This window comes from Macrotis lagotis, chromosome 2, assembly GCF_037893015.1.
Source record: "Macrotis lagotis isolate mMagLag1 chromosome 2, bilby.v1.9.chrom.fasta, whole genome shotgun sequence".
Classification (NCBI taxonomy): domain Eukaryota; kingdom Metazoa; phylum Chordata; class Mammalia; order Peramelemorphia; family Peramelidae; genus Macrotis; species Macrotis lagotis.
The window spans coordinates 27040143-27064345 of NC_133659.1; the positions used below are offsets into that span (position 1 = coordinate 27040143).

Consider the following 24203-nt stretch of genomic DNA (forward strand, 5'->3'; position numbering starts at 1 on the left):
GTTTGTTTGTCTCCTTTCAGGTAGACTCAAGCAACGTTGGAAGGGTACTAGCATCTGAGGCGGCAGCTTTCCTGAAAAAATCAGGTCTGCCAGACTTGATCCTTGGAAAGGTAGGACAACTCGATCAGGTTGACCAGGGGTGATTAGTCGTTCAGAATGAAATGAAGCCTGCCACTATCACCTCAATGGGAGAGCTTGGCCTTAGAACCGAGTGCTGGGCAGCAGAGACATCTGGGAGGTTGCTTCCCATCGTGCTTTGAAATTCAACTCACAGCCCAACTGCCAACCAGCTTTTTTTGGTGTGCTCTCACTGTTCTTGGAATATGTTCCCTGTTTGTGTCTTTGGAATTCCTTCCCATTTTTTTACAGATCTGCTCCAGTTCCTGGTATCCCCCAAACTGATCATGACCTTCCCTCCTCCTCTGACTTCTAATCCAGCTTCTCAAATCTGCATGAACTCTTCACATATGATTGGGATACTTCCACCTCTAAACTGGGAATTGGTGAAACCAAGCACCTTTTGTCAGTGAAGGATGGTGTCTCCCTCAGGGTGAGACGCAGTAGGACTAACGAATAGCTCAGCAGCTATTTCTTTTTTTTCTTTTTTAAAACAATTTTTTATTTATTTCATTAAATATTTCTCAATTATATGTAAAAAAAATTTTAACATACCTTTTTTAAAATTTTGAGTTCCAGCTCCCTTCCATTCCATTTAGCATTTGTCAACCCTTTGAGAATTCAGGCACTATGATAGTGATTATTCATGTGAAGTTGTGCAAAGCTTATTTCCTTGTTAGCCATGTTGCAAAAAAACACAACAAAAAGCAGGAAATGTAAAGAAAGTGAAAAAAGTCTGTTTCAGCCTGCATGCAGAGTTCATCATGAGTTCTCTTGCTAGAGAAGGGTAGCATTTTTCACGCCTTGGATCATTGTATTGATTGGAGTAGCCAAGTCATTTACCATTTTACAGTATTGCTGTTACTGGTGCAATATTCTTCTGGTTCTGCTCACTTCACTTTGCATCAATTCATAGAATTCTTCCCAGGTTTTTCTAAAACCATTTTACTCATCATTTCTTATAGCATAGTAGTATTCCATCACAATCACATAACACAACTCATTCAGCCATTACCCCAATGATGGAATTCCTTTTGATTTCCAATCTTTGTAAAGCACATATCATACATGCCACACATGCCCACAGCCCTTTGTATAGGCTGATCCTATATAAGTAATTCAGTTCAGTAAACATTCATCACTTGGTTTGACCACAGAACTGTGTAGGTGCACGGAAAGGACAAAAGACCTGCTGCCCTCTAATATCGAAGGCATCCGTGGTAAACACACAGCATGTGGAATAGTCTATGAAAAATGCTTAATGAGCTCAGCACTGTTGACCTTAGGGAGCAAAGAGATCATTGCTCCTCTTCTCTTTGATTTTTCCCCGTTCTCTTCCTTGGAAGCTGAGGAAAAGCCTAGTAAATGGGACCTAGTCTAAGGGAAGCTCGGTTCACGGGAAGGCTGCTCCTCTTAGAGGTGAGCTCTCCAAGGTGCTGAGATTGGCAGATGAAAACCAGCAAATCCTTTAACCCCCCCCTCCAGCATCAATTTAACCTTGACGTATAGGAGATCATTGAAACCTTCCTAATAAAAACTGAAGTCCATGAGCTGGAGAAGACTTGGGGTTTTCAGGTCTCACTGCTCCAGAGCACAGGAGACAGACAGGCCTGATAAGAATATGCCTGTCTGGAGTATTTGAGAGATGACCGTGCTGTTTGTTTTTGTTTTTGAATTCAGATCTGGGACTTGGCAGATACAGATGGTAAAGGTATCCTGAACAAGCAGGTAAGCTGTTTTCTGAGCCTTCAGAGAACCCATGTAGGAGAGAGCTCAGACTAACCCTTTGTGTCCTAAGTCATCAAATGACTGTCAGTTGAATTCACTTAGACAAGTAGTAAACTTTCCAAGACCAATCACCAAAGTCAGATGGAAGGGGACTGGGGAGGAGGAGGGTGAGCTATGTGCTGCTGGGCTAGTGTTGGTCTCTGGGGATGCTAAGTTAGAGGGGAATTTTTTTTTATTTTTTTTTTTTAGTTTTTGCAAGGCAGTGGGGTTTAAGTGGCTTGCCCAAAGGCCACACAGCTAGGTAATTATTAAATGTCTGAGGTCAGATTTGAACTCGGGTACTCCTGACTTCAGGACTGGTGCTCTATCCACTGCACCACCTAGCCGCCCCAAGAGGGGAATTGTTGAGGGAGGGGTCATTCTGTACTGAGAGTTCCCTGAATGAATGAAATCACTGGGGACTGGGTATTCAGGGTGGGGGAAAGCAGCCTCCCTGCCCTCATGCAGCATCCATTCATTGGGGAACTATAATGTATGTGCAGGGGAAATAAGGATCAAGTCATTTTAGGAAGGAGAGAGGTGACAGCTGAGCCATCCTTGGAAGTATGCCAGGGATTCTCTGGGCAGAGGCAAGTGGGCAGTGGGGACAAACATGGGGAAAAATAGGAGCTAGAAAGTTGGCTGTGGAGATCAGCTGCCAGGCCAGTCAGCCTGTAATGGGGAGAACTAGGAAATAAAACTGAAAAAGGAACCTGAGCTTTTCTAACCAGGTACTTGTGATAAACATAAAAATCTTGAAATGAAAATGTTTCCATATATTCAACACAGGAGTAACCAGGGTGGAGGTTTCTTCCTCAAGGATGATCGCATCCTCAGGAGGATCATTGTAGAACAGGATTCCTCCTGTCTAGTCCAGCTCCCCCATTTTGTGGATGAGGGAATACCAGAGGCTGTTGGGTCTGGCACAAGGAGGGAGGCACATTTGAAGGAAGGATCCCTTCTCTCTCTGCAGGGTGGGAGCAGTGGCTGTTGAGCTCTACCAGGCTTCTCTGCCTAATTGGGATGACCTATGTCCTGCTGAGATGGGGCAAGATTGTGGGCAGTCTCTTGTCAGCCATGAGTTGTTATCAGATTATATCCTCTGACCTTGTTTGTTCTGGACAGTAAAGTGGGGAAAACTCTGGATTGGGAGAGAAGTGGAGGGTCAAAGGTCAAATCCCAACCCTCCCCTTTGGATGGGTCCTGTGTGATGCTGAGAAATGATCCTTGTAAAGGCAGTCCCTTAACCTGGTGGGTGGCCATGTGCCTGCCTCTGAGCATCTTGGTGCCTCTACTTCCTCACCCACACATTAGGAGACTAATTATACCTACCTGCCCTCAGGGAGCTTCAAGGCAAATGACCAGCTACTCTTGCTCTCCACTTGAAGGTATTTTAATTTGTCTACACTTTAAATAATTGGATCGTTGAGGAGAACAGATTTATATTTTTGATGGTCCCATCAGATGAACTCTTTCTCTCTTGCCCTGGGGAATACCCTAGAATATATCCACAGTGACACAGGAACAATGGGGAAAAGTGACTAACAAGACTTGTGTTTGGTTACCAGACCTGGATTCAGCATTGAATTTTGACCTTCTTTCTCCTCAGGAATTCTTTGTTGCTTTGAGACTCGTGGCCTGTGCACAAAATGGACTTGATGTTTCTCTGAGTAGTCTTCACTTGGCTGTCCCGCCACCTCGATTCGTAAGAAAAGTCTTATTTCATATCTGTGTGCTTGGTGAAGCTGTATAGGGGACAATGTTCTCTCCCCTCTAAGCAGCAAGCAAAACTAGACTAAGAGCCTACTGCATGCTCTCGCTGGGAGGCCAGGAAAGGTGGAGGGATGTCCACTGGGCGCAGACATGCTAATCAGCAAAGTCCTTTTCAAGTACAGTCGTTTCTGTGGGCTGTCCTTATGTAGATATGTGTGATTGTGTATGTCCCAGTGCCCTGGTCAGGGAAGCCCAGGCTCCTTCTGGTTCTGCCTTCTAGCCACTTTGACTTGGGGCAGGCTTTGGATGATTGCATACTTGCCCTCTCAGGACCACCCTTGAAAAGGGCAGGAGCAAGGCCCTGGCAAGAGGGAGAGACAGGATAGTGCGGGCCACAGCTTCTTAGCAAGACTACTTGTCCAGCAGCAGGCCTCATCAGAAGGGACTGTTAACATGAATGACCTTTAGGCCTTGTGGGGAGCTCTGAAGGCCTGGACCACTAGAATGGGGTGGTATTGAATCCGACTTGAAGTAAGCCAGCCATTTGTGTTATCTATAGTTTTTTTTTTTTTTTGGCAAGGCAATGGGGTTAAGTGGCTTGCCCAAGGCCACACAGCTAGGTAATTATTAAGTGTCTGAGGCTGCATTTGAACTCAGGTACACTGACTCCAGGGCCGGTGCTCTATCCACTGCGCCACCTAGCCACCCCTATAGCTTTTCTTTGTCTTTCCACAGTGGATGAGTGTGATAGATAGTGCTCTGTCAAAAATATTGGGCAAGAATTTATAAATCAATAGAATGGGCTTTGAGGGCTCAGTTTTGTTCATCATTATTTCCCTAAGCCTACAATTTACAACGAAGTATTCTGCATTCACATATGCAAAAGTGAAAAGGAAGAATCCAGGGAATTTTTCACATTTGGAATGTTTTGACTTGATTACTGAATATACTCCCCCCCCCCCCTTGGCATGAGGCTCAGCAAACAGACAAAACCTCAACATTTGAAAGCATTATTACTGTTTTCTGTTTTAGCGTGATTCGAGCAGCCCGTTGCTACTTAGTGGAGCAGCATCAGCCGATGTCCCATGGGCTGTCAAAGTAAGTGTCCTTGGGGCCCTCTCCAGGGGATGGAGTGCCCCAGGTCCTAGGAGCCTTCTCATAGTACTTGTGGAGCCTTTGGCTTCCAAAGGACAATTAGTGTCCAGAAGCTTGCTTTGTATTTGGCCAGTGAACACTGGGGCTCTCTGGGTCCAGTATTAAATATCCATCTGCTCTACTTGAGATGTCCTGGTACCTGAGCCCCTGGGGTTTAGACCTTTCTTTTTTGTAAAATTTATGGGGCCAGACTGCCCTGAGCTTTTAGCACTTTTGAGTCCCCAATTGCTATTTTGAAATGAAGATTTCTGGGGAAATAGATGCCATTTTGGTTTAAAAATGAATACTTCATCAAACAGTTTGGTTGGGGTCAGCTAGGTTGGTTGTCTCAAAGATTCTTTTAAATCTTGGTAAAATATTTTTTAAAATCATTCTTATATTTTTAGGCAGCTGGTTAAATGCAAAACATTGAATTAGCTAGATATGGAGTAGTGAGAGTCTGTAAGGCCCCAGGCACAAAACTTTGACAAACTTGGAAAAATAAGGGTCTGTATTCTTTGGTCTGTTGTTCAGATAATATGTACAAAGATTGACTTTCAGATTACTGGATGGTGGGGTTCATATTTAATGTGAAAGATAGCTATTTCTTTTAATTTCAAAGAACTTGTCAAGGCAGTGGGGTCCCTTGTCATTTATACTGCCCTGTCAAGAAGAGTGATTGGGCTATCTTTGGCTCTTTCCAGAAATGTAGTGAGCTGTGAGGAGGGCATCACAGTCAGAGAACAGTTAGGACTTCTGGGAGTCTCTAAGGATTTAATTGCAGCCATTATTCTGCTCAATATCAAAATGAGAATTTTATATATTTTATATAATGTTTAAAAAAGTTGAATGGCAGGTTTAGTTTTTTTCTGTAATCATTTGGTCAGAAAAGAATTTTCTTTATCATTTGTGATTTTAACCATTTTTAACCTTCATTCCTTTCAATATTACAGGCTGAGGAAAAGGTCAAATATGATGCAATTTTTGACAGCCTTAACCCTGTGAATGGATTCTTATCTGGTGAGAAGGTGAAGCCGGTGCTACTCAACTCCAAGCTACCTGTTGACATCCTTGGGAGAGTAAGGATGTCTTTATACTATCTGGCAAAATAAATAGAAGCTTTGGGGCTTGGGAATTGATAAATAATGAATCCCAGATATGAGTTTGTTTGTGTTTGACCATGATCTGCCATTACATTTAAAATGTTGCAAATTTTAAAAATATCTTGATAATTTTTTATTTATTTTTTATTTTAAATTTAAGTATCATATCTGGCTCTTTTTTTGAAATTTTAACATTATGACTTGATTATACATAATTTTCATATTAACAGTGTTTCTCTGTGTCATAGCTCAGTCATTTTTATAAACATTAATCACATGTAAACCTCCCAGCTACCTCTCTGATTCATTACAATGAACATTTGTTGCCTGGGATTTGAAGATTTTCTTTAAACTTTTGATGTAGGGTTTATTCTAGTAGAGATTATTATAAGTAGCATTTTTGGATTAAATTCTCCAACTTTCTGGGTTTTTTTGGGCAAGGCACACTGAGATTAAGTGACTTGCCCAAGGTCACACAGCTAGTAAGGGACAAATGTGTGAGGCTGGATTTGAACTTGGGGCTTTTGGATTCCAGGGCTGGTGCTCTGTCCACTGTACCACCTAGCTGTCCTCTTTCTGTTGTTTTTAAGGAAATGCTTATTAGGACAGATTTCATTAAAATACTTTCTGAAAAATTGCTGTTTTTAAAAAAATTTTTCTCATTGTTCAGCTTTGTGGTGTTAGGAATTGTTAACTTTGAAGTAGTAATCAAATAGCCACAGAACACTGAGTTTTTCTCCACAACCTGGCCCATTTGAGCTCTGTGGACCTTCGTTGCCAAGTGACAACATCTGAGCCACGGTCTCCCCTCCTGCCTCTGTCCCAGGACCTTGGGGCAGATCGCCTGTGATAGAAGGTGGGCTAAGTGCTTTGCCCATTACCGAGTGCTCTAGAGATGTCCAAAGCAAGCTCGTTACAAGTAGGGGTTCTACGCTTCTGCTGCTTATGTGTTTGATATTGAATCTGGAAAGCCTCAGTCATCTTTGTGGGGTCGGTTTTAGGTTTGGGAGTTAAGCGACATTGACCACGATGGAATGTTGGACAGAGACGAGTTTGCTGTGGTAAGTGTCCCTCCTGACTTCCTGCCATTGTGGGATCGCAGTCGCACGAGAGCTCTGGGCAACCCCTGGGAAGACCCATCATCTCACGTGGCGCCCATCTCCCATACTCTGCTCACTCAATTGTCTTCTCTTGCTTCCTCTTTTTCCTTTTCCTCAAGATTACATCTCCCTAGACTAATCTCTCCCTCCAACAATCTTGCTGTCACATTTCCTCTCCAATTTGTTTGGGGGTTTTTTAGCCAATGACTGTTTACTACATATCTTGTTATAACATTTGCTTCACCTCTTTCTCTAAGCAAGGTGGGGAAGAGGGAAGGGGCTGTGATCAAACCTTATGCTTTATATACATCTCATTTTTTAAAAAGAAAGGTAAGAACATTCCCTCTCCCTCTTCCCTCTGCTCCCTCACCCTACCATAATATAGAGGCCTTCACATCCCTTTTTTGAGAGGACATTAGCTCTATCCTAAGTTTATTGTTGAGGGTATCATTTTATTTTTATTATTAGTTACTTTATCCTTTATGGGTTCTGTAACTTTGCTGGTTAGGTTTTTTTTTTCCATTTTAAAGATTTTATTTATTTTTAATTTTACAATTTTTCCCCTAATCTTGCTTCCCTCTCCCCACCCCCCACAGAAGGCAGTCTGTTAGTCTTTACATTGTTTCCATGGTATACATTGATTCAAATTGAATATGATGAGGGAGAAATCATTTCCTTAAGGAAGAAAAATAAAGTATAAGAGATAGCAAGATTACATAATAAGATATCAGTTGTTTTTTTTTTTTTCTAAGTTAAAGTTAATAGTCCTTGGTCTTTGTTCAAACTCCACAGTTCTTTCTCTGGATACAGATGTCATTCTCCATCACAGACAGTCCCAAATTGTCCCTGCTTGTTGCACTGATGGAATGATCAAGTCCATCAAGGTTAATCATCACACCCATGTTGCTGTTAGGGTGTACAGTGTTTTTCTGGTTCTGCTCATCTCAGTCAGCATCAATCCATGCAAATCCCTCCAGGCTTCCCTGAAATCCTGTCCCTCCTGGTTTCTAGTAGAACAATAGTGTTCCATGACATACATATACCACAGTTTGCTAAGCCATTCCCCAATTGAAGGACATTTAGTCAATTTCCATTTCTTTGCCACCACAAACTTGTATATTTTTATACAAGTGTTGTTTTTACCCTTTTTCATCATCTCTTTAGGGTATAGACCCAGCAGTGGTATAGCTGGATCAAAGGGTATGCATGTTTTTGTTGCCCTTTGGGCGTAATTCCAAATTTCTCTCCAGAAAGGTTGAATGAGTTCACAGCTCCACCAACAATGTATTAGTGTCCCAGATTTCCCCACATCCTTTTCAACATTGATCATTGTCCTTTCTGGTCATATTGGCTAGTCTGAGAGGTGTGAGGTGGTACCTCAGAGAAGCTTTAATTTGAATTTCTCTAATAATTAATGATTTAGAGCAGTTTTTCATATGACTATGGATTGCTTTGATTTCCTCATTTGTAAATTGCCTCTGCTTATCCTTTGACCATTTGTCAACTAGGGAATGGCTTGTTTCGTTTAAAAAATTTGACTCAGTTCTCTGTATATGTTAGAAATGAGTCCTTTGTCAGAAATACTAGTTGTAAAGATTGCTTCCCAGTTTATTACATTTCTTTTGATCTTGGTTACAGTGGTTTTGTCTGCAAAAGCTTTTTAATTTAATGTAATCAAAACCATCTAGTTTGGTTTTGATGATGTTCTCCACCTCTTCCTTAGTCATAAACTTCTCCCCTTTCCATAGATCTGACAGGTAAACTACTCCTTGATCTTCTAGTTTGCTTATAATATTGCTTTTTATATCTAATTCCTGTATCTATTTGGATCTTATCTTGATATAGGGTGTTAGGTGTTGGTATAATCTCAGTTTCTTCCATACTAACTTCCAATTTTCCCAGCAGATTTTATCAAAGAGAGAGTTTTTATCCCAAAAGCCTGTACTCTTAGGGTTTATCAAACAGTGGATTACTATAATCGTTTCCTGCTATTGCATCTGGTTAGATTTTTGAGATTGAACTCCTAGTTTCATTTTTTTTTTAAAGCCAAAGGAAGGGTTTTTTTTTTTTGTTTTTTTAGTTTTTTGCAAGGCAGTGGGGTTAAGTGGCTTGCCCAAGGCCGTACAGCTAGGTAATTATTGAGTGTCTGAGACCAAATTTGTACTCAGGTCCAGTGCTCTACCCACTGCGCCACCTAGCCACCCCCCAAAGGAAGTTTTGAAATTGACGTTTAAGATAATAAAAATAATAATGATAGTACTTATATGACTCTTAAAGATATGTTAAATGCTTTACAGATACTGTCTCATTTTGTCCTCATGATATGTCTGCTATTGTTATTCCCATTCTTCAGAAGAGGCAGCTGAGGCATATTGAGGTTAAGTGACTTGCCCTGGGTCACAGAGCTAGTAAGTATTTGAGATAGAATTTGAATTCAGATCTTCTTGCCTCCGACCCAGTGGTTCATCCATCTTACCATCCTTGATGCTTGGCTGATACATACATTGGTTCTTATAACCTGCATAATAATGCATCAACACAAACACCAAGTCAATATCTCTCCACCTTCTGGGAAGTTGAAAGAAGAAAGGGTGTTGAATTGGCCACCAGTGTTTGGAAGCTGGTCTGGGCCTCCATCAGCTGCAGATCCTTTGAGTCCCCTGAAAGGTCAGCAGATTGCCCAGCTGTGCCCTTGAAGTGTTCACACTTGAGGCACCTGCCTTTTGGGGCCTTTTAGTTAACCATGGTCTAGTAGCTGGAGCTCCATTGGTGCTAGTTACCATAGGAAGTAGAGAAACCCTTCAAATAAAACTCATCCCTAAAAAAAGAAAATGAGCTCTTTGAGAATTGTTTCCAGTGGAATGAACTGTTTGTTTTATGGACAGTTTTTTTAAAAGTAACTTTCTAGTTTTGTTCATAACTGATATTTTCTGACCTGAGCCCTCCCAGATAACTGTAGTTTGGGTTGAAGAAAACCAGAACTCTTGGGGTGGCTAGGTGGTGCAATGGATAGAGCACCGGCCCTGGGGTCAGGAGTACTGAGTTCAAATGTGACCTCAGACACTTAATAATTACCTAGCTGTGTGGCCTTGGGCAAGTCACTTAACCCTATTGCCTAGCAAAAAAACCCACCAGAACTCCACCCTATTTACCATGCAGAAACAGAGTGTGATGTTGCACAGGCAATCCTTGCCTCCAGCATCCCTACAAAGAAGAAGGTGGAGGTGCCTCCTCAGGCCTTCCTTTGGGATCAGCTTGACTGTGAGGACGGGAAAATCTTGAGTTCAGTGGTACACTGGCCGTCTTCCTTTCCATTCACCGTGCTCCTTGCCTCCTTCAGCATCTGTTCACACAAATCTACCCTTGCTTCTCTGTGTCCACCGTGCTTTTGTCCCCTCTGCCATTCCATTCACATATCACAGTGTCTTTAGCTCTCTCCCAGTCAATGGGCCTCTTTTCCCCAGTTCTTTGTTATCATAAAAAGTGCTGCTCTGCATGTTGGGTAGCCTGTATATGAGGGTCTTTCTTTTTGTCCTTGACCTCCACAGGCTATCTGCCTCTGGGTCCTGGTTCCAAGGATTAGTGCTGACAGTGATTATTGAAGACTAAACTGAGGAAAGTTAGGGGGCAGCTTTAGACCTAGCTCTTCTTATATTTGTTTGGAATCTAAAGTTCAAAAGGAGTCTGGAAATTCTGTGGCACAAGTTTTCTCTCTAGATACCCCAGAAAACTATAACACATGCCAAGCTTTGTGACCTTAAACCAGAACACACAGTAAGAGGTTGTGGATTTTGTTTCAGTCATCTTGTTTAGTTTTTGCTTCATTTGTGATTCATTAAGCCCAGGTTGGGTTTTTTTTTTATTTTGAAAATGAAATAGGAATTTGAGGTAATCTTCATCCCAGTGTATTATCTGTCCCATTTACTCCTGGATTTCAAGAGATTGCAAATATGTTTTTGGTTTTTTTCACTTATAGTAACAGTAATCAGTCCACATTTATTAAGTGCCTTCTGTGTGCCAGGCCCCCTTGAAGATACTTTGGCTGTGTAAAACTGATTGAATTTCTAGAAGCACATTCTTATGCTTGGATATTTTCTCAGTCAAGAGATAAGGATAGTATAAACATTGTGGGATCATTTTGTTTAAAAATGCCACTTGTCAATGTGAAAAATTTACTTGTTTTGCACAGGAGGAAACTGAGGCTCAGACTTGCTTTGAGTGACCCAGTAAGGATCATAGATTCTGGAACTAAGGTTTTCTGACTCCAAATTCAGGCCACTGCATTCAGAGTCCTGGTGGAACCACTATTCAAAATAGGCATCTTGACAATGTCCCATGCGAAGCATCCCTGTGATGTGGAGCTCCCAATATAATCTCAGGATCTCTGCCAGCCTACCTGCTCCTTGGGCAGAAAAAAGTCACCCAAGTGGGGATGCAGCCTCACCTGAACATCTCCAGGGGCCTTTTGGGACAGCTTTGTAGAGATTAGCTGGGGCAAGCAGAGGGAGTCACACAGCAAAGCATCTGAAGTGTCCGAGGCAGGATTGGAATCCAGGCCTTCCCGACTGTGTGATTCATCATCTAGCTGTTACAGAGCAGGATAGAATCTGCCCTTCTCTTGTCTCTACTACTTGTGTTCTCTAGAACCGGGAAGAAGGAAGAAGTGACTTTATTCCTTCCCAGGACAGACCTTGAGTCCTTGCCAACAGCTACAGTGTTCAGGGTTTTGTTTCCATTGCCACACGTTTGTGGCACAATTTTGAGGCCCTTTTCCCCACTGCCTCCCACCTCTATATTGTGGTTACAAAGGGACGTTTTTCCTTACGTTGGGGAAACCAGTTCAGGGGAAGGTTGATTATTAATCTCAACGTTGTAACTTTCTCCTAGAGACAAAAGTACATGCACTTTCACAAATAAGACTGAGATGAATTCAGGGAATGGTTTTAGAGACTAGTTTAGGCCAATCCCCTGAGGGGTTTTTTATTTTGAGTTTTTTTTTTTTTTTTAGATTTTTTCCAAGGCAGTGGGGTTAAGTGGCTTGCCCAAGGCCACACAGCTAGGTCATTATTAAGTGTCTGAGACCGGATTTGAACCCAGGTACTCCTGACTCCAAGGCCGGTGCTCTATTCACTGCGCCACCTAGCCACCCCTTTTTGTTTGTTTTTTACAAAGCATTGGGGTTAAGTGACGTGCCCAGCATCACACAGATAATTATTAAGTATCTGATCGGATACCTGGGCCCCTGGACTTGACCATCACTCATCATTCAACCTTCTGGGGCTGGAGGTAGGAGTTTGATTTGCCTCATTTAATGTTTGGGAAGCTTTCTCTTTTGTAAGGTGAGTAAAATTTGTCTGGAAGGGGTTACTTTGTCAACTAATTTCCTGAATTATAGGAAAGAGGAACTAACTTACATGCTCACTGTTTTGCTATGGGCACCCACACAACTGGCTGACGCTAAGAACCAGCTCAGCCACATTCCACTGTGCCAGTTCTCTTGGGGGCATGTCATCTCAGACCAGCTGCCTTTGCTTTCTTGTGGGTGTGGCCTTTTGGAAGGCCTCAGTTACCTCGTTTCACTGGATGAACTAAGCCAGTTTTGACTGCAGAGCTTCCTATGTGGAATGTACATATTAATTTGCTGGTTGTTTATTTTTTGACCCATTTTCCAATTTTTGTTTTTCATATTTTTTAATTTTTTTCAATTTTATATGCAAAGAGAGTTTTCAGTATCCATCTTTTTGTAAGCTTTTGAGTTATGTGATTTTCTACCAGTCTCTCTTTCCTCCCTACTCTCCATGGCAGCAATCAATCTGATATAGGTTGTACATGTATAATCATGTTTAACATATTTCCATATAAGTCATGTTGTAAAAAGAAGAATCAGAACTAAAGGGAAAAAAACCATGAGAAAAAAACATAAAATAAGTTTTAAAAACTTCTTTTCATATAATAAGTATTTTTAAAAGATCCAGAATGTCCTTTTTTTCTTTTATTTAAGGCAATGGGGTTAAATGACTTGCCCAAGGTCACAAAACTAGGCAATTATTAAGTGTCTGAGGCTGGATTTGAACTCAGGTCCTCCTGACTCCAGGGCTGGTTGCCACCTACCTGCCCCCCAAAATCTATCTTTTTAAAGAATCTGCTCATTGCCAACTCTTATCTTTTCTCTATTGTGAATCATAACATTTGGAGTTGGGAGATACTTTGGGGTCATCTGACTTGAACCCCCTCATTTTACAAATAAGGAAAGTGAGGCTTAGAGAGTCCTACATACAAGTCATACAAGGAATACCTGTGAAAGTCACAATTTCAACTCGGGCCCCTTGGTTCCAAAATGCTCAGCTCCTTCTTCTGTCCCCAGATCTCCACAACCTGGCTCCCATCTGTCCATTTCTTTCCACGATGAACAACCATTGATCAAGCAGCTGCTGGAAGACAGTCTCTAGTCCGAGGGAGTTTATGTTCTGATCAGGGAAGATGCCCTTGAGGGGGACCCTGAAAGAGCTATGGGGAGGGGGAGGTCTCGAGAGAAGGCCTGAAGAGTAACTGGAGGGTAACCTGGACCCCCCAGGAAATGGCCCAAAAAGCAGGCTCTTGGGAGGAGGAGGGAAAAGAGGTGGCCAGGGAGGAGCCACCGTGGGAGACTGACCAGGCGTGGCTAACATGAGCTGGTCTGTAGAAGAGCCATATTAAATTCATTTACAGAGGCGGCCTCCCAAAAGTTGGAAGGTGCTCCAAACAGCCCTAATTTCCTTTACTCAAATTTGCTCCTTGTAGAATGTGTGATTTTATTTATTTATTTCTTGTCTTCTTCACTCATTTTAATTGTTCATTATTGCTGGGTTTCTGCCTCCTTTTCTTTGTTCTAAAGCTACTACTTTGCATTGCAAAGGTTCCATCCCACTTTTCCTTCCTCCCTGATCCTTTCCATATCAGTTTATTTTATTGATGACTAAGTCTATATTTACATGTGTCATACATGTGTTTTACATGTCTCCATAGAATCAGTGGGGATTCTAGTCCATTCATGTTTTCATATCTGAAAACAGGCCCAGAGAAGGAGGCTTGGAATTGAGACTAGAAGAAAGGTCTCCTGGTTTGTCTAGACTTGCTCTCTCGCGCCCCCCCCCCCCATTTTACTCTTTGGGCTGCCCTTGCTTCCTTTATATGTCAGCTGCCCAACTAGGAGAGCCAGTCGAGAATTTTGATAGATCTGGCTACTTATTCTAGCTCGGTTGGATTGCAGGCCTTATGTTGGACTGGTGGTTTATTCACCCTTAGCACTGCTGGAACCTTGGGGGTCTCAAGAGCATGGGGCCAGGCTCTTGGGGGGGTTTCTGAGGGAAGGAGAAGCCGCCACCCTTATCCCAAGACAGGTGGTATTCCTTCGGGGCCTCAGAAGCATCATTCCTGCCGCTCGCTGTGTCCCAGTCATCGAATCCCTCCAGAGACAGGCCACCAGCTCTGCGTCAGCATTTGTGAAATAGGCCTTACATGTGTCAATATGAATCATGTTGTCCTCGTTTGCCACCAGGCTTTCCTCAAGGTGCAGGTAGCACTCCCATTTTACAGAAGAGTTTAGGAAGGTGTGGGGTTGAGCCCAAGTTAGCCTTTAGGGAGGGCTCAGAGCTGAGGGAAGGGAGAGGTGGAGGGGCCTGAGGGGTAGCTGCCCCCTTCCCAAGGCTGAGTTGAGAGTTGATATTACTTTTTATTTATAGTGAGAGACAAAGTTTTGGGGCAGTTTGTGGTAGATATATAAAGGCTTCTTTCTTGTTAATTTTGAAACTAAACTTCATTTGCTATTTTGGAACATAGAGATATAAATGTAGACATGAGGAGAAATTCTTAGAGCCTCCCTGTCTTCCTCCTCCGTAGTATGTGCCGGAGGGCTAGACTAGAGGTGCCAAGTCCCATACTGTCATAGCTGAATGGGACCCTGGATCTCTGGAACCTGAGCTGCGATGGACCTGGGGGACTGCCTCCCCTTGCCTGAGGCCCCTCTCTTCATGGGGACTCCTAGTACCAATCTCTGACCCCCTCTTGTCTGAATGAATAGGGTTTGAGTGTAAATAGAAAAGAAATATCAGTGCTATTCACAATTTCAAGTTGGTCACGACGTTTGTGGAAAGTTTTAAAAATTTATTTTGAATTCATTTATGAAGGAAAGCAACACATTCAGGCAATGTGAAATTAAAAACATGTTCTTTAGCTTCCAAAAATTTTTGTTGTCCATTGACAACAGATGGCCAACTGTACTTTGTGTTTTCAGTACCCGCCTTTCCAGGAAATGGCTTCCATCTGCTGAGAGGAACGCTGACCTTTTGTGGTCCTTGCTAATCATTTCCCCTCATTCAGTGCCAATCTTGTACTTCTCTATAAATTCTAAATGGCCTTTGAGTCATGAGTTTTGAGTCTGATCTGTTTCTGTAACCCCGGGCGGGCTCAGTGGAGACTGAGCCAGAGCCAGGCCTCTTCGTGGGACTCAAAAACAGAAGATGAATTCTCGAGCCCTTCACAAGGAGGGGGAGAGGTTTTCGTATGGGTCAAAGGATTAAAGGCTAGCTTTTCTGGGCGTGGAAGCCCCAGTGTTTATCTCCAGATGTCAAGTGTTTCTGTTCATGGCACCCTAATTCATATCGAACCTAAACATATACTTGAGGGAAACCACATTTAACCTGGACGGTTTTGCATTATGTGAAAGAAATGGAATGTAGGAATTGCCAGACTGACAAATAGAACACAAATGGAGTGATTTTGCTAGGGTGATGGACATGACTGGGTCCTTCTGGGTGCCTTGCTCAGTGGGGATGGCAGAGGGAGCATGGTCCTTTCCATGCCTCTTCTCTGGGCCACAGACAACTTTCCAGGCCATTGAATTGGGACTCTATCCCAGGTCAGGAGAGCAGGATTCCAGGGGCTGGTTTAGCCACCTCAGAATCTTTGACTTTAAAATCCGAGGAAAAGGGCTAGGAAGTCCTGGAAGGTCCTGAGCTTCCATTAGGAACCTCAGATCTGACCAGTTCTTTGTGGATAGGAGTGGGAGAGTCCTATATTCTCCTCACTTTTCTCTTGGAGCCACTTGAAGCATGAGACTGGCTGCCCAATTTAATTAGCCATTTGCCTTGGTGGAGATATTTTAGTGATGGGGGATATTTGCCATCAAGGCCCCAGGGAATCCTCCACCAAAGAAGCCTCAAAACTGTAGCTATGACTGGTTCAATAGTCCTTTTTGAGGGGGCGGCTAGGTGGCACAGTGGATAGAGCACTGGCCCTGAAATCAGGAGGACCTGAGTTCAAATGCGGCCTCAGACACTTCATAATTACCTAGCTGTGTGGCCTTGGGCAAGCCATTTAACCCCACTGCCTTGCAAAAAACCTTAAAAAAATAGTCCTTTTAAAAAAAATCATTTATTCATCTATTTGCATTTGGATATACTTTATTTTACTATTAATTTTTTAAAGTTTTGAATGCTTAATTCTCTTCTTCCCAGTCCCTTCCCTACCTATTGAGGCAAACAATGTATTGATTATATAGGGTAATTCATGTAAAACATATTTTCATATTAGCCATGTTACCCCCAAAAAGCAAGAAAAATAAAGTCAAAAAAGTATATTTCAGTCATTATTCATCATGAGTCCTTTGGAATTGTCTTGGATTCAGAATACATAACCTTGCACATTGATCATCCTTGAAACATTGTTCTTATTGTGTGTAATGATCTGGTTCTGCTCACTTCACGTTTTATATCAGTTCCTATAGATAAGTCTTTTCAAGTTTTTTTAAAGAAAAAAAATGTTTTCTAACAAATATTTCCTAGTTACATGTAAAGAAAATTAACATTGATTTTTTTTTCAAACTTTGAGGTTCAAATTCTCTACATTTCTCCCATTCCTCCTTGCCTTGAAAAGGCAAGCAGCAATTTGGAACTATGCCCAAAGAGCAATAAGACTGCAGACCTTTTGATTCAGCAATATCATTATTGGTTCTGTATCCTGAAGAGATCAGGAAAAAGGGTAAAAATCCCACTTGTACAAAATAATTGTAGCAGCTCTTTTCGTAATGGTGAAGAACTGGAAATTGTGGCGATGCCCATCCATTGGGGAATGACTAAACAAATTATGGTACATGTATGCGATGGAACACTATTGTTCTATAAGAAATTATGAGCAGACATTTCAGAAAAGCCTGGAAAGACTTGCACAACTGATGCAGAGTGAGATGAACAGAACCAGAGGAACGCTCTGTACACTAACAACATGAGATGATGGTGAACCCTGATGCACTTGTTCATTTCAGCAGTGCAATAATCAAGGACAATTTTAAAGGACTCGTGATGGAAAATACCATCTCTATCCAGAGAAGGAATTGTGGAGTTTAAATGAAGACCAAAGCTTATTATCTTCAATTTTTTAAAGTTGCCTTATGTATTATGTCATATTTTTCCTCTCTGATGTTTTCTTTCTTCCCTTTGGATCCGATTTGTCTCTCACAGCATAATCAATATCATTCTATTGGCATGGCTATAAAAGTATAGCCAATATCAGATTGGTTTCTGTCAGGGTAAGAGGGGAAGGAAGACAGGGAGGGAGAAAAATGTAAAACTTGAAACCTTGCAAAAAAGGCTTGGTAAAAATTAACATAAGTCCTTCCTGGTTTTTCTAAAGCCGTCCTGCTCATCATTTTTTATAGCACAATAGTATTCTCCATCACAATCATATGCCACAACTCATTCAACCATTTCTCAAATGATATGCATCCCTCTCAGTTTCTCATTTTTGGCCACCCCAAAAAAAGAATTGTTATAAATGTCTTTGTAGATATAGGTCCTTTTCCTTTGTCTCAGAATTCTTTGGGATACAGATAGAGTAGTGATATTGCTGGATCAAAAGTTATGCATGGTCCATAGCCTTTTGGGCACAATTTCAAATTGCTCTACAGAATGTTGGTTCAGTTCACAACTTGACAACAATGCATCAGTGTATTTATTTTTCCACATCTCTTCCAGCATCTATCATTTTCCTTTTCTGTTATATTAGCTAATCCCATAATTGTGAGGTAGTGCCTCAGGGTTGTTTTAGTTTGCATTTCTCTAATCAATAGTGATTTAGAGCATTTTTCCCCATAACTAATGATAATTTCTATTTCTTCCTCTGAAAATTACCTGTTCATCTCCTTTGACCATTTATCAATTTAGCGGAATGGTTCTTATTTTTATAAATTTCACCAGTTCTCTATATATGACAAATAGGGCCATTTTTCAGAGAAACTTGATGTTAAAATTGTTTCCTAATTTCTTGCTTTCTTCCTAATTTTGATTTTTGTTTGTGCAAAACCTTTTTAATTTCATGTAACAAAAATTATTCATTTTATTTTCCATGATCCTTTCTTTCTCTTTTTTGGTCATAAACTCTTCCTTAGATCTTCCATAGATCTAACAGGTAAATTTTTCCATGCTTTCCATTTGCTCATGATAATCACCCTTTATGTTTAATTCAGTTATCCATTTAGACTGGATCAGTATTCTTAATGATAGGAATATATGTTCTCTTGATTCATCTCTTGTAAAGGCCATGTTTTTGGTATATTGTGCCCTGGAGAAAGAACCTGTGCCAATGTCCTTGCCGCCAGCTTTGGTGCCACCTTCAAAGAGAAAAGTGGTCAGTACCACAGCCTCCAAGCGGTCGATGCCTTCCATACCACCCCCCAGGGACCCACGCCAGGCCTCGCCTCCTGTAGGCATCTTATCTGCCAGAGCAGTAACACAGGTAACTGTGAAGCCATGCTCAAGATCCTTGTTAATTTTGCCCAGCTGGAGAGTTCACACATCCTGGCATGTGCATAGTAGGACTATGTACACCATCTCAGACCTCTTCCTTCCTCACTAACCCAGCATGTTTGCCCTTGCCTAGGTCATGCCATGGGAAGTTCTGTTTATGTCTAATCACCTCTTGATTATTTGTAGGATGATGATCCAGTTTAGGGCGTTTTCCCTGGAGACTTAATTTTAATATTACTAATAATGACCATGTAGCACAAGAATTTAAAGCTTTCAAAAAGGTTTTCCTTACATCAGCCCTTTGAGTTAGGGAGTGCAAATATTATCATCCCCAGTTTCCAGATGAAAAAACTGGTCAGGGAGAGGGCTGTGCCACAGTCCTGCTGCTTGGTAACTGCAGTAACTGCTATTGGCACTCTGGATTCCGGCCTACCTGGGAGGAGGCCCAAGCCCCTTCCTTATCATGTACTTGAGTCCAATCTTCCTTGGTGAATGAAATTGGAATGAGGGAATTACTCAGCTCAAATCTGATAAAAGAGTGAATGGAAGCTGCCTGCTAGAATCTGGGATTCTCCAGTCTTGGTCTCTCTATCCCTCCAGCGCCTGGAGCCTCTCTCCCCCAGAGCTGTGGGCAGTCAGAGGGCAAGAGGGAGCTGGACCTAGAAGGAGTTATTCTTCAAAGGGTTGGGGGCAGGGGATGTCATTGCTGGAAAGCCGGTGCTGCATTTTATTGAGACATTCTGATTTTGATGTGGGCAGCCTTGGGGAGGGGCTGGGTAAACTGTTCAGAACTGGGGACAAATAGCCCTGTGTACTGGAGGAGGGTGACAGTCCCTTTTGGGGGGCCCTTCTGTTGAGCAACTCTTTGCTTTTTTCAGTGGGTTGTATCCCCTGCAGAAAAGACAAAATATGATGAGATCTTCCTGAAGACTGATAAGGACATGGATGGCTTTGTGTCTGGGTTTGAGGTCCGAGAGATTTTCCTGAAGACAGGATTACCGTCTACTTTACTAGCGCATATCTGGTAAGCATTGGTTGCAAGGCATAGCCCTGCACTTGGGAATTGCCCCCCCCCCCCCAATTTGTCCTATCCTCCCTGGTCCAGGCACATGTGCAGGCCGATTGGGCCTGGAATATCCACTTGCCACCCTGTGCCTGCTGAAATGCTTCTTCTAAGACACAACTCATCTGCCAACTGCAGGCCCTCCTCCCTCTCCCCCTGGTAGGGGCTTCTCTCGCCTCAACTCTTTGCCCTTATCTCTCCTACATTGTAAATTTTTGTCATTGTAGCCCAGTATGTGGTCAGCTTTGTCCTGGACCTCAAGTCACCTGAATCATGGTTGAAATACTTAGGAAAGAATAATTTTTTGTTTTAGGGTTGTTTTACACATAAACTATAAAATTGAGTCGTGCCTCAGGCTGGTGGGTCATAGACTGACCCTGAGTTATCCAAAGCCAGCAGCATGGCATCATAAACCACAGTGTCTTTAGGATGTCTTCTGAAAAGGAAGACCCCAATCCCGGAGAGTTTGTTCACTGTTTAATGGAACATCAGCTCAGTGGAGAGAGGGGAGCTGCCTCTGCCACATGTCCATGTGTCTTGGCTCATGGTCTTTGGACTTAGTCCTGGGAATGGGCAAGCCTCTGTCCACTCCATTCTGTGTTGTTGCACTTGACCCGGAGGACTGGGGGCTGTTGCAAGTAGGTTCAGGATGCATCATGTTACTCTTAAGTCTTTGCTAGGCAGAGGAGGCAGCCAAGTGTCTTGGTGGATGGAGGGGAGGCCTGGAGTTAGGAAGGCACCAGAGAAGGAAAGGGCAAACCAGGAAAGCCCTGTATGGGCTAGGCTTCAGTGACTGAACAATGCAACGATGCTTGGCCCATAGCAGGTGCTTAACTGTTGATTGACAGACTATGCCATGCAGAGTCCTAGATGAAGCAGAGATGGACAAAGGACTCAGCTCTCCAGGAGGGGCCCAGGCTGGCAGGGAAACGGGGAATGGGGGACCCAAGAGGCCAAGGGGAATGGCTAGGGACCCTGGTGGATTCCAGATTTTTAAAACCACAGTTCCCTGCTGCCTTTTACCCCGGGTGCCATCCTATTCTGTCCACTTCCTACTCCCTCAGCAGAACTGACCAGTCCAGGGCAGGAGTCCAGTAGTGTCTCTGGCAGACCAGAGCAGTCTTGTGCAGTCGGTCACTGAACTTTAGATCCAAGACTGGCTGCTTAGTGTAGTCATGATTGAGTGCTGTATAGGCTTGGGTTTCCATCATTGGAATCATTGATTTTCATTTCTCTGGCTTCCACTTGACTCTGTATCAGTTTCTACAGCTTTTCCTTGTCTTTAGGAATACCTTGTTTGATTTCTTATTTCTTACAACTTAGTAGTTTCCATTAATTCACATGCTGCAAGCTTTTCAATCGTCCCCCAGTTAAGGGAGTCACTTGGCTCCAGGGCTGTACCTTTATTGCTATATCTGGTTGATCTGGTTGAGCTGGGTGACAGTATTTAAGAAGTCCCACCTAAAATTCTGCTTTCTACAGGAAAATCGGACATTTCCTCCAGTAAATATTTCTCATTTATCTGGTCTATAGTTTGCTTTGACTATATGTCTTTGCATATTATTCATCTCAGTTTTTTGAGGAAAGGGACTGTCTTGCCTCTTTTTGTAACCCCACAATTTAGGTTTTGTGTTTTGCAAGGCAAATGGAGTTAAGTGGCTTGCCCAAGGCCACACAGCTAGGTAATTATTAAGTGTCTGAGACTGGATTTGAATCCAGGTCCTCCTGACTCCAGGGCCTGTGCTTTATCCACTGAGCCACCTGGCCGCCCCTTTTAGGTTTTTTTTTGTTTTTTTTTAACCCCACCATTTAGGCAGCATTTTTAGGTAGCACAGTGGATAGAGCACTGGCCATGGAGTCAGGAGGACCTGAGTTCAACTCCAGCTTAAGATACTTAATGCTCATTAGCTGTGTGACCTTGGGCAAGTCACTTAATCCCATTGCCTTGGTGAAATAAAAAGACTCCATGAATGCTTGTTGACTGGATGAACCATTTCCTTCTATGATTTCCTGGGAGCACAGACTAGGCATGAAGAATGTATTGATTTAACTCCCATCATATTAAATGCCCCTCTTCCCATAGCCTCTCTCTTTCCACACTGGTCACTTTTTTCTCTCTCATTTAATCTTTGCTAGTTGGATGGATGTGAAACAAACCCTTAGTACTTATTCCTCTTCCTCTTCAGTCACTTAGATACATTTTCTTATGGTCATTGATGCTTTGTATTTCTTATTTTCAAAATTGTTCATATCCTTTGATCCTGTGGGGGTATCCCCAATTTGGGAATGCTCTTAGCAGGCTTTTATCATAAATATTTGATGTCAAGATTCACCTTCTTCCCTGGCCATTTAACAGACCAATTCAGGTTGTTTTTTAAGAAGAGTAGTTCAGAGGATAGAAATGGGGATGATAGAGAAAATTCTAAAAACCCAACATAGTCCTATAGTAACATCCATTGCAATGAAGCCCAGTATGCCCTGAGACTGGAGGGGAAAACAAATGGCAGCTAGAAACTTTAGATTTTTTGGTTTTTGAATTTTTAAAAAGGGGGGTCAAAGAAGACTTTTTCACAAAGGATAATGTAAAGAACAGGACCAAAAATAACTAATGGGACCCAAGATTGGTAGAGAATTGGTAAGAGGACAGCAAGGAGCTGCCTCCTAGAATCCAGGTGACCGGACCCCAGGCCAATTCTACCTCCTAACTTGTGTTTGGGATTAAGGAGGTGCAGTCAGTGAACTTTGGACGTTGTGGAGCACAGAAAGGGTGCCGAGAGACTGAACAAAGGCAAATGATGCTCACCTCCACTTCTTTTCTTTTTTATATTTTGAAAGGGAAGAGAATGAGGTATATAAGCAATATGACAGTTACTGGAAAATTTTAGAATATATTATTGAAGATCGAATTGTCATTAAACATGTTGAAGGGAAATGGCAACGAAGAGGCCAGCTTGATTTCATCAAGAACAGCCCATGCCTGATGAACCTTATTTTTCATTTTTATAGGGATTTTTTAATTTGTGTAGAAATTGTTTATCTGTATCTTAGCATAATACTTGATAGAGTTTCTCATGTTATTCTTCTGGATAAGAAGAAGAGATGCGGACTAGATGATATAGGGATTTGACCAAAAGGGAATTCATTGGTGGATCAATGTCAATTTGACAGATCTCTAGTGGAGTACCCCAGGAATCTGTGCTTGACCTGGGTTTAACACTTTGACCGTGCCTGAGATAATAGAATAGATGGTATGTTTATCATATTTTGTTTTGTTTTGTTTTGTTTTTTTAGGTTTTTTCAAGGCAAATAGGGTTAAGTGGCTTGCCCAAGGCCACACAGCTAGGTAATTGTTAAGTGTCTGAGACTGGATTTGAACCCAGGTACTTCTGAATCCAGGGCCAGTGCTTTATCCACTATGCCACCTAGCTGCCCCTGTTGATCATATTTGAAGATAACATTAGGAGGTAGACTAAAATGTTGGATGATAACAAGGCTTCAAGAGTTCTCAAGTAACTAGAGAATATAGATCTAAAGCTAGCAAATGATATTTAACAGAGAAACTTGAGAAGTTCTCCTGTCTCCAAATCTAGCACACTCTGGAGGCATCAGACCCTTCTCTCAGTCCTTGGGCTGACCTTAAGAAACCAGTATGATACTGACCCATTACTCAAGCATCTTTGTTCAACCATCTTTTTTCAACCATCTCTAAAGCTGGAGTGTCCTGTGGGGGTTGAGAGCCTCTTAGAAGAGCACTCTGAGACTGAGAGGGCTATGGTCTTTTTTTTTTAGGTTTTTTTTTTTCAGGGCAATGGGGGGTTAAGCGATTTGCCGAAGGTCACACAGCTAGTCAATTATTAAGTGTCTGATGCAAGATTTGAACTCAGGTCCTCCTGACTCCAGGGCCAGTGCCCTATTCACTGTGCCACCTAGCTGCCCAAGAGGGCTTCTTTTTGATAGTGAACCATTGAGGCTCATGGAGGAGCTTTAGAATGCGATGTGGTAGACAACCAAAGCAAAGCATGCGAAGAGCTTCTTTCTCAGTGAGATCTCAAGATGTCTTCCACATGGTTGCCCTTGTTCCACTGTTTGGATGTCCCCAGATTTCTCTCCTGGTTTCTTTTAGGTCTGGCTTAGTTTTTCTTGTTTTCCTTTAGTTGATGGGCCATCAGCAAACCAAGTTGGCCTGGGGATGTCTCTGAAACCAGAGAGAAGGCAAAAGCTTGGATCTAGAATGATCATGGGTCCCTGGGTGATAGTTGTGACCTGTTTTTATATATCGGAAGAATTGGGGAACCTGCTGTGACTTTGCCCCACAGAGGATCTAGTCAGATGGCAGGAGTGTCCTTGAGACCCAGTCCTTCTTGGAACCCAGTCTTCTCCCAAGCCTCAGGCTAAACGCTCTTGTTCCTCTGCACGTGCACCAGGA

At 42.4% G+C, this 24203-nt stretch overlaps 1 protein-coding gene across 5 annotated transcripts in view; it reads left to right on the forward strand.

Annotated features, from left to right (window-relative positions):
• The window catches only part of EPS15 (epidermal growth factor receptor pathway substrate 15), a 116422-nt gene that overhangs the window by 42391 nt on the left and 49828 nt on the right, over window positions 1-24203 (forward strand). For all 5 annotated transcript variants that reach the window (XM_074221470.1, XM_074221473.1, XM_074221471.1 and 2 more), the window contains exons 3-10: window positions 21-110; window positions 1798-1845; window positions 3494-3589; window positions 4630-4695; window positions 5685-5810; window positions 6836-6895; window positions 18506-18703; window positions 19593-19738. In XM_074221470.1, coding sequence (XP_074077571.1) covers window positions 21-110; window positions 1798-1845; window positions 3494-3589; window positions 4630-4695; window positions 5685-5810; window positions 6836-6895; window positions 18506-18703; window positions 19593-19738 — 830 coding nt within the window. The remainder of the gene's footprint in view (window positions 1-20; window positions 111-1797; window positions 1846-3493; window positions 3590-4629; window positions 4696-5684; window positions 5811-6835; window positions 6896-18505; window positions 18704-19592; window positions 19739-24203) is intronic.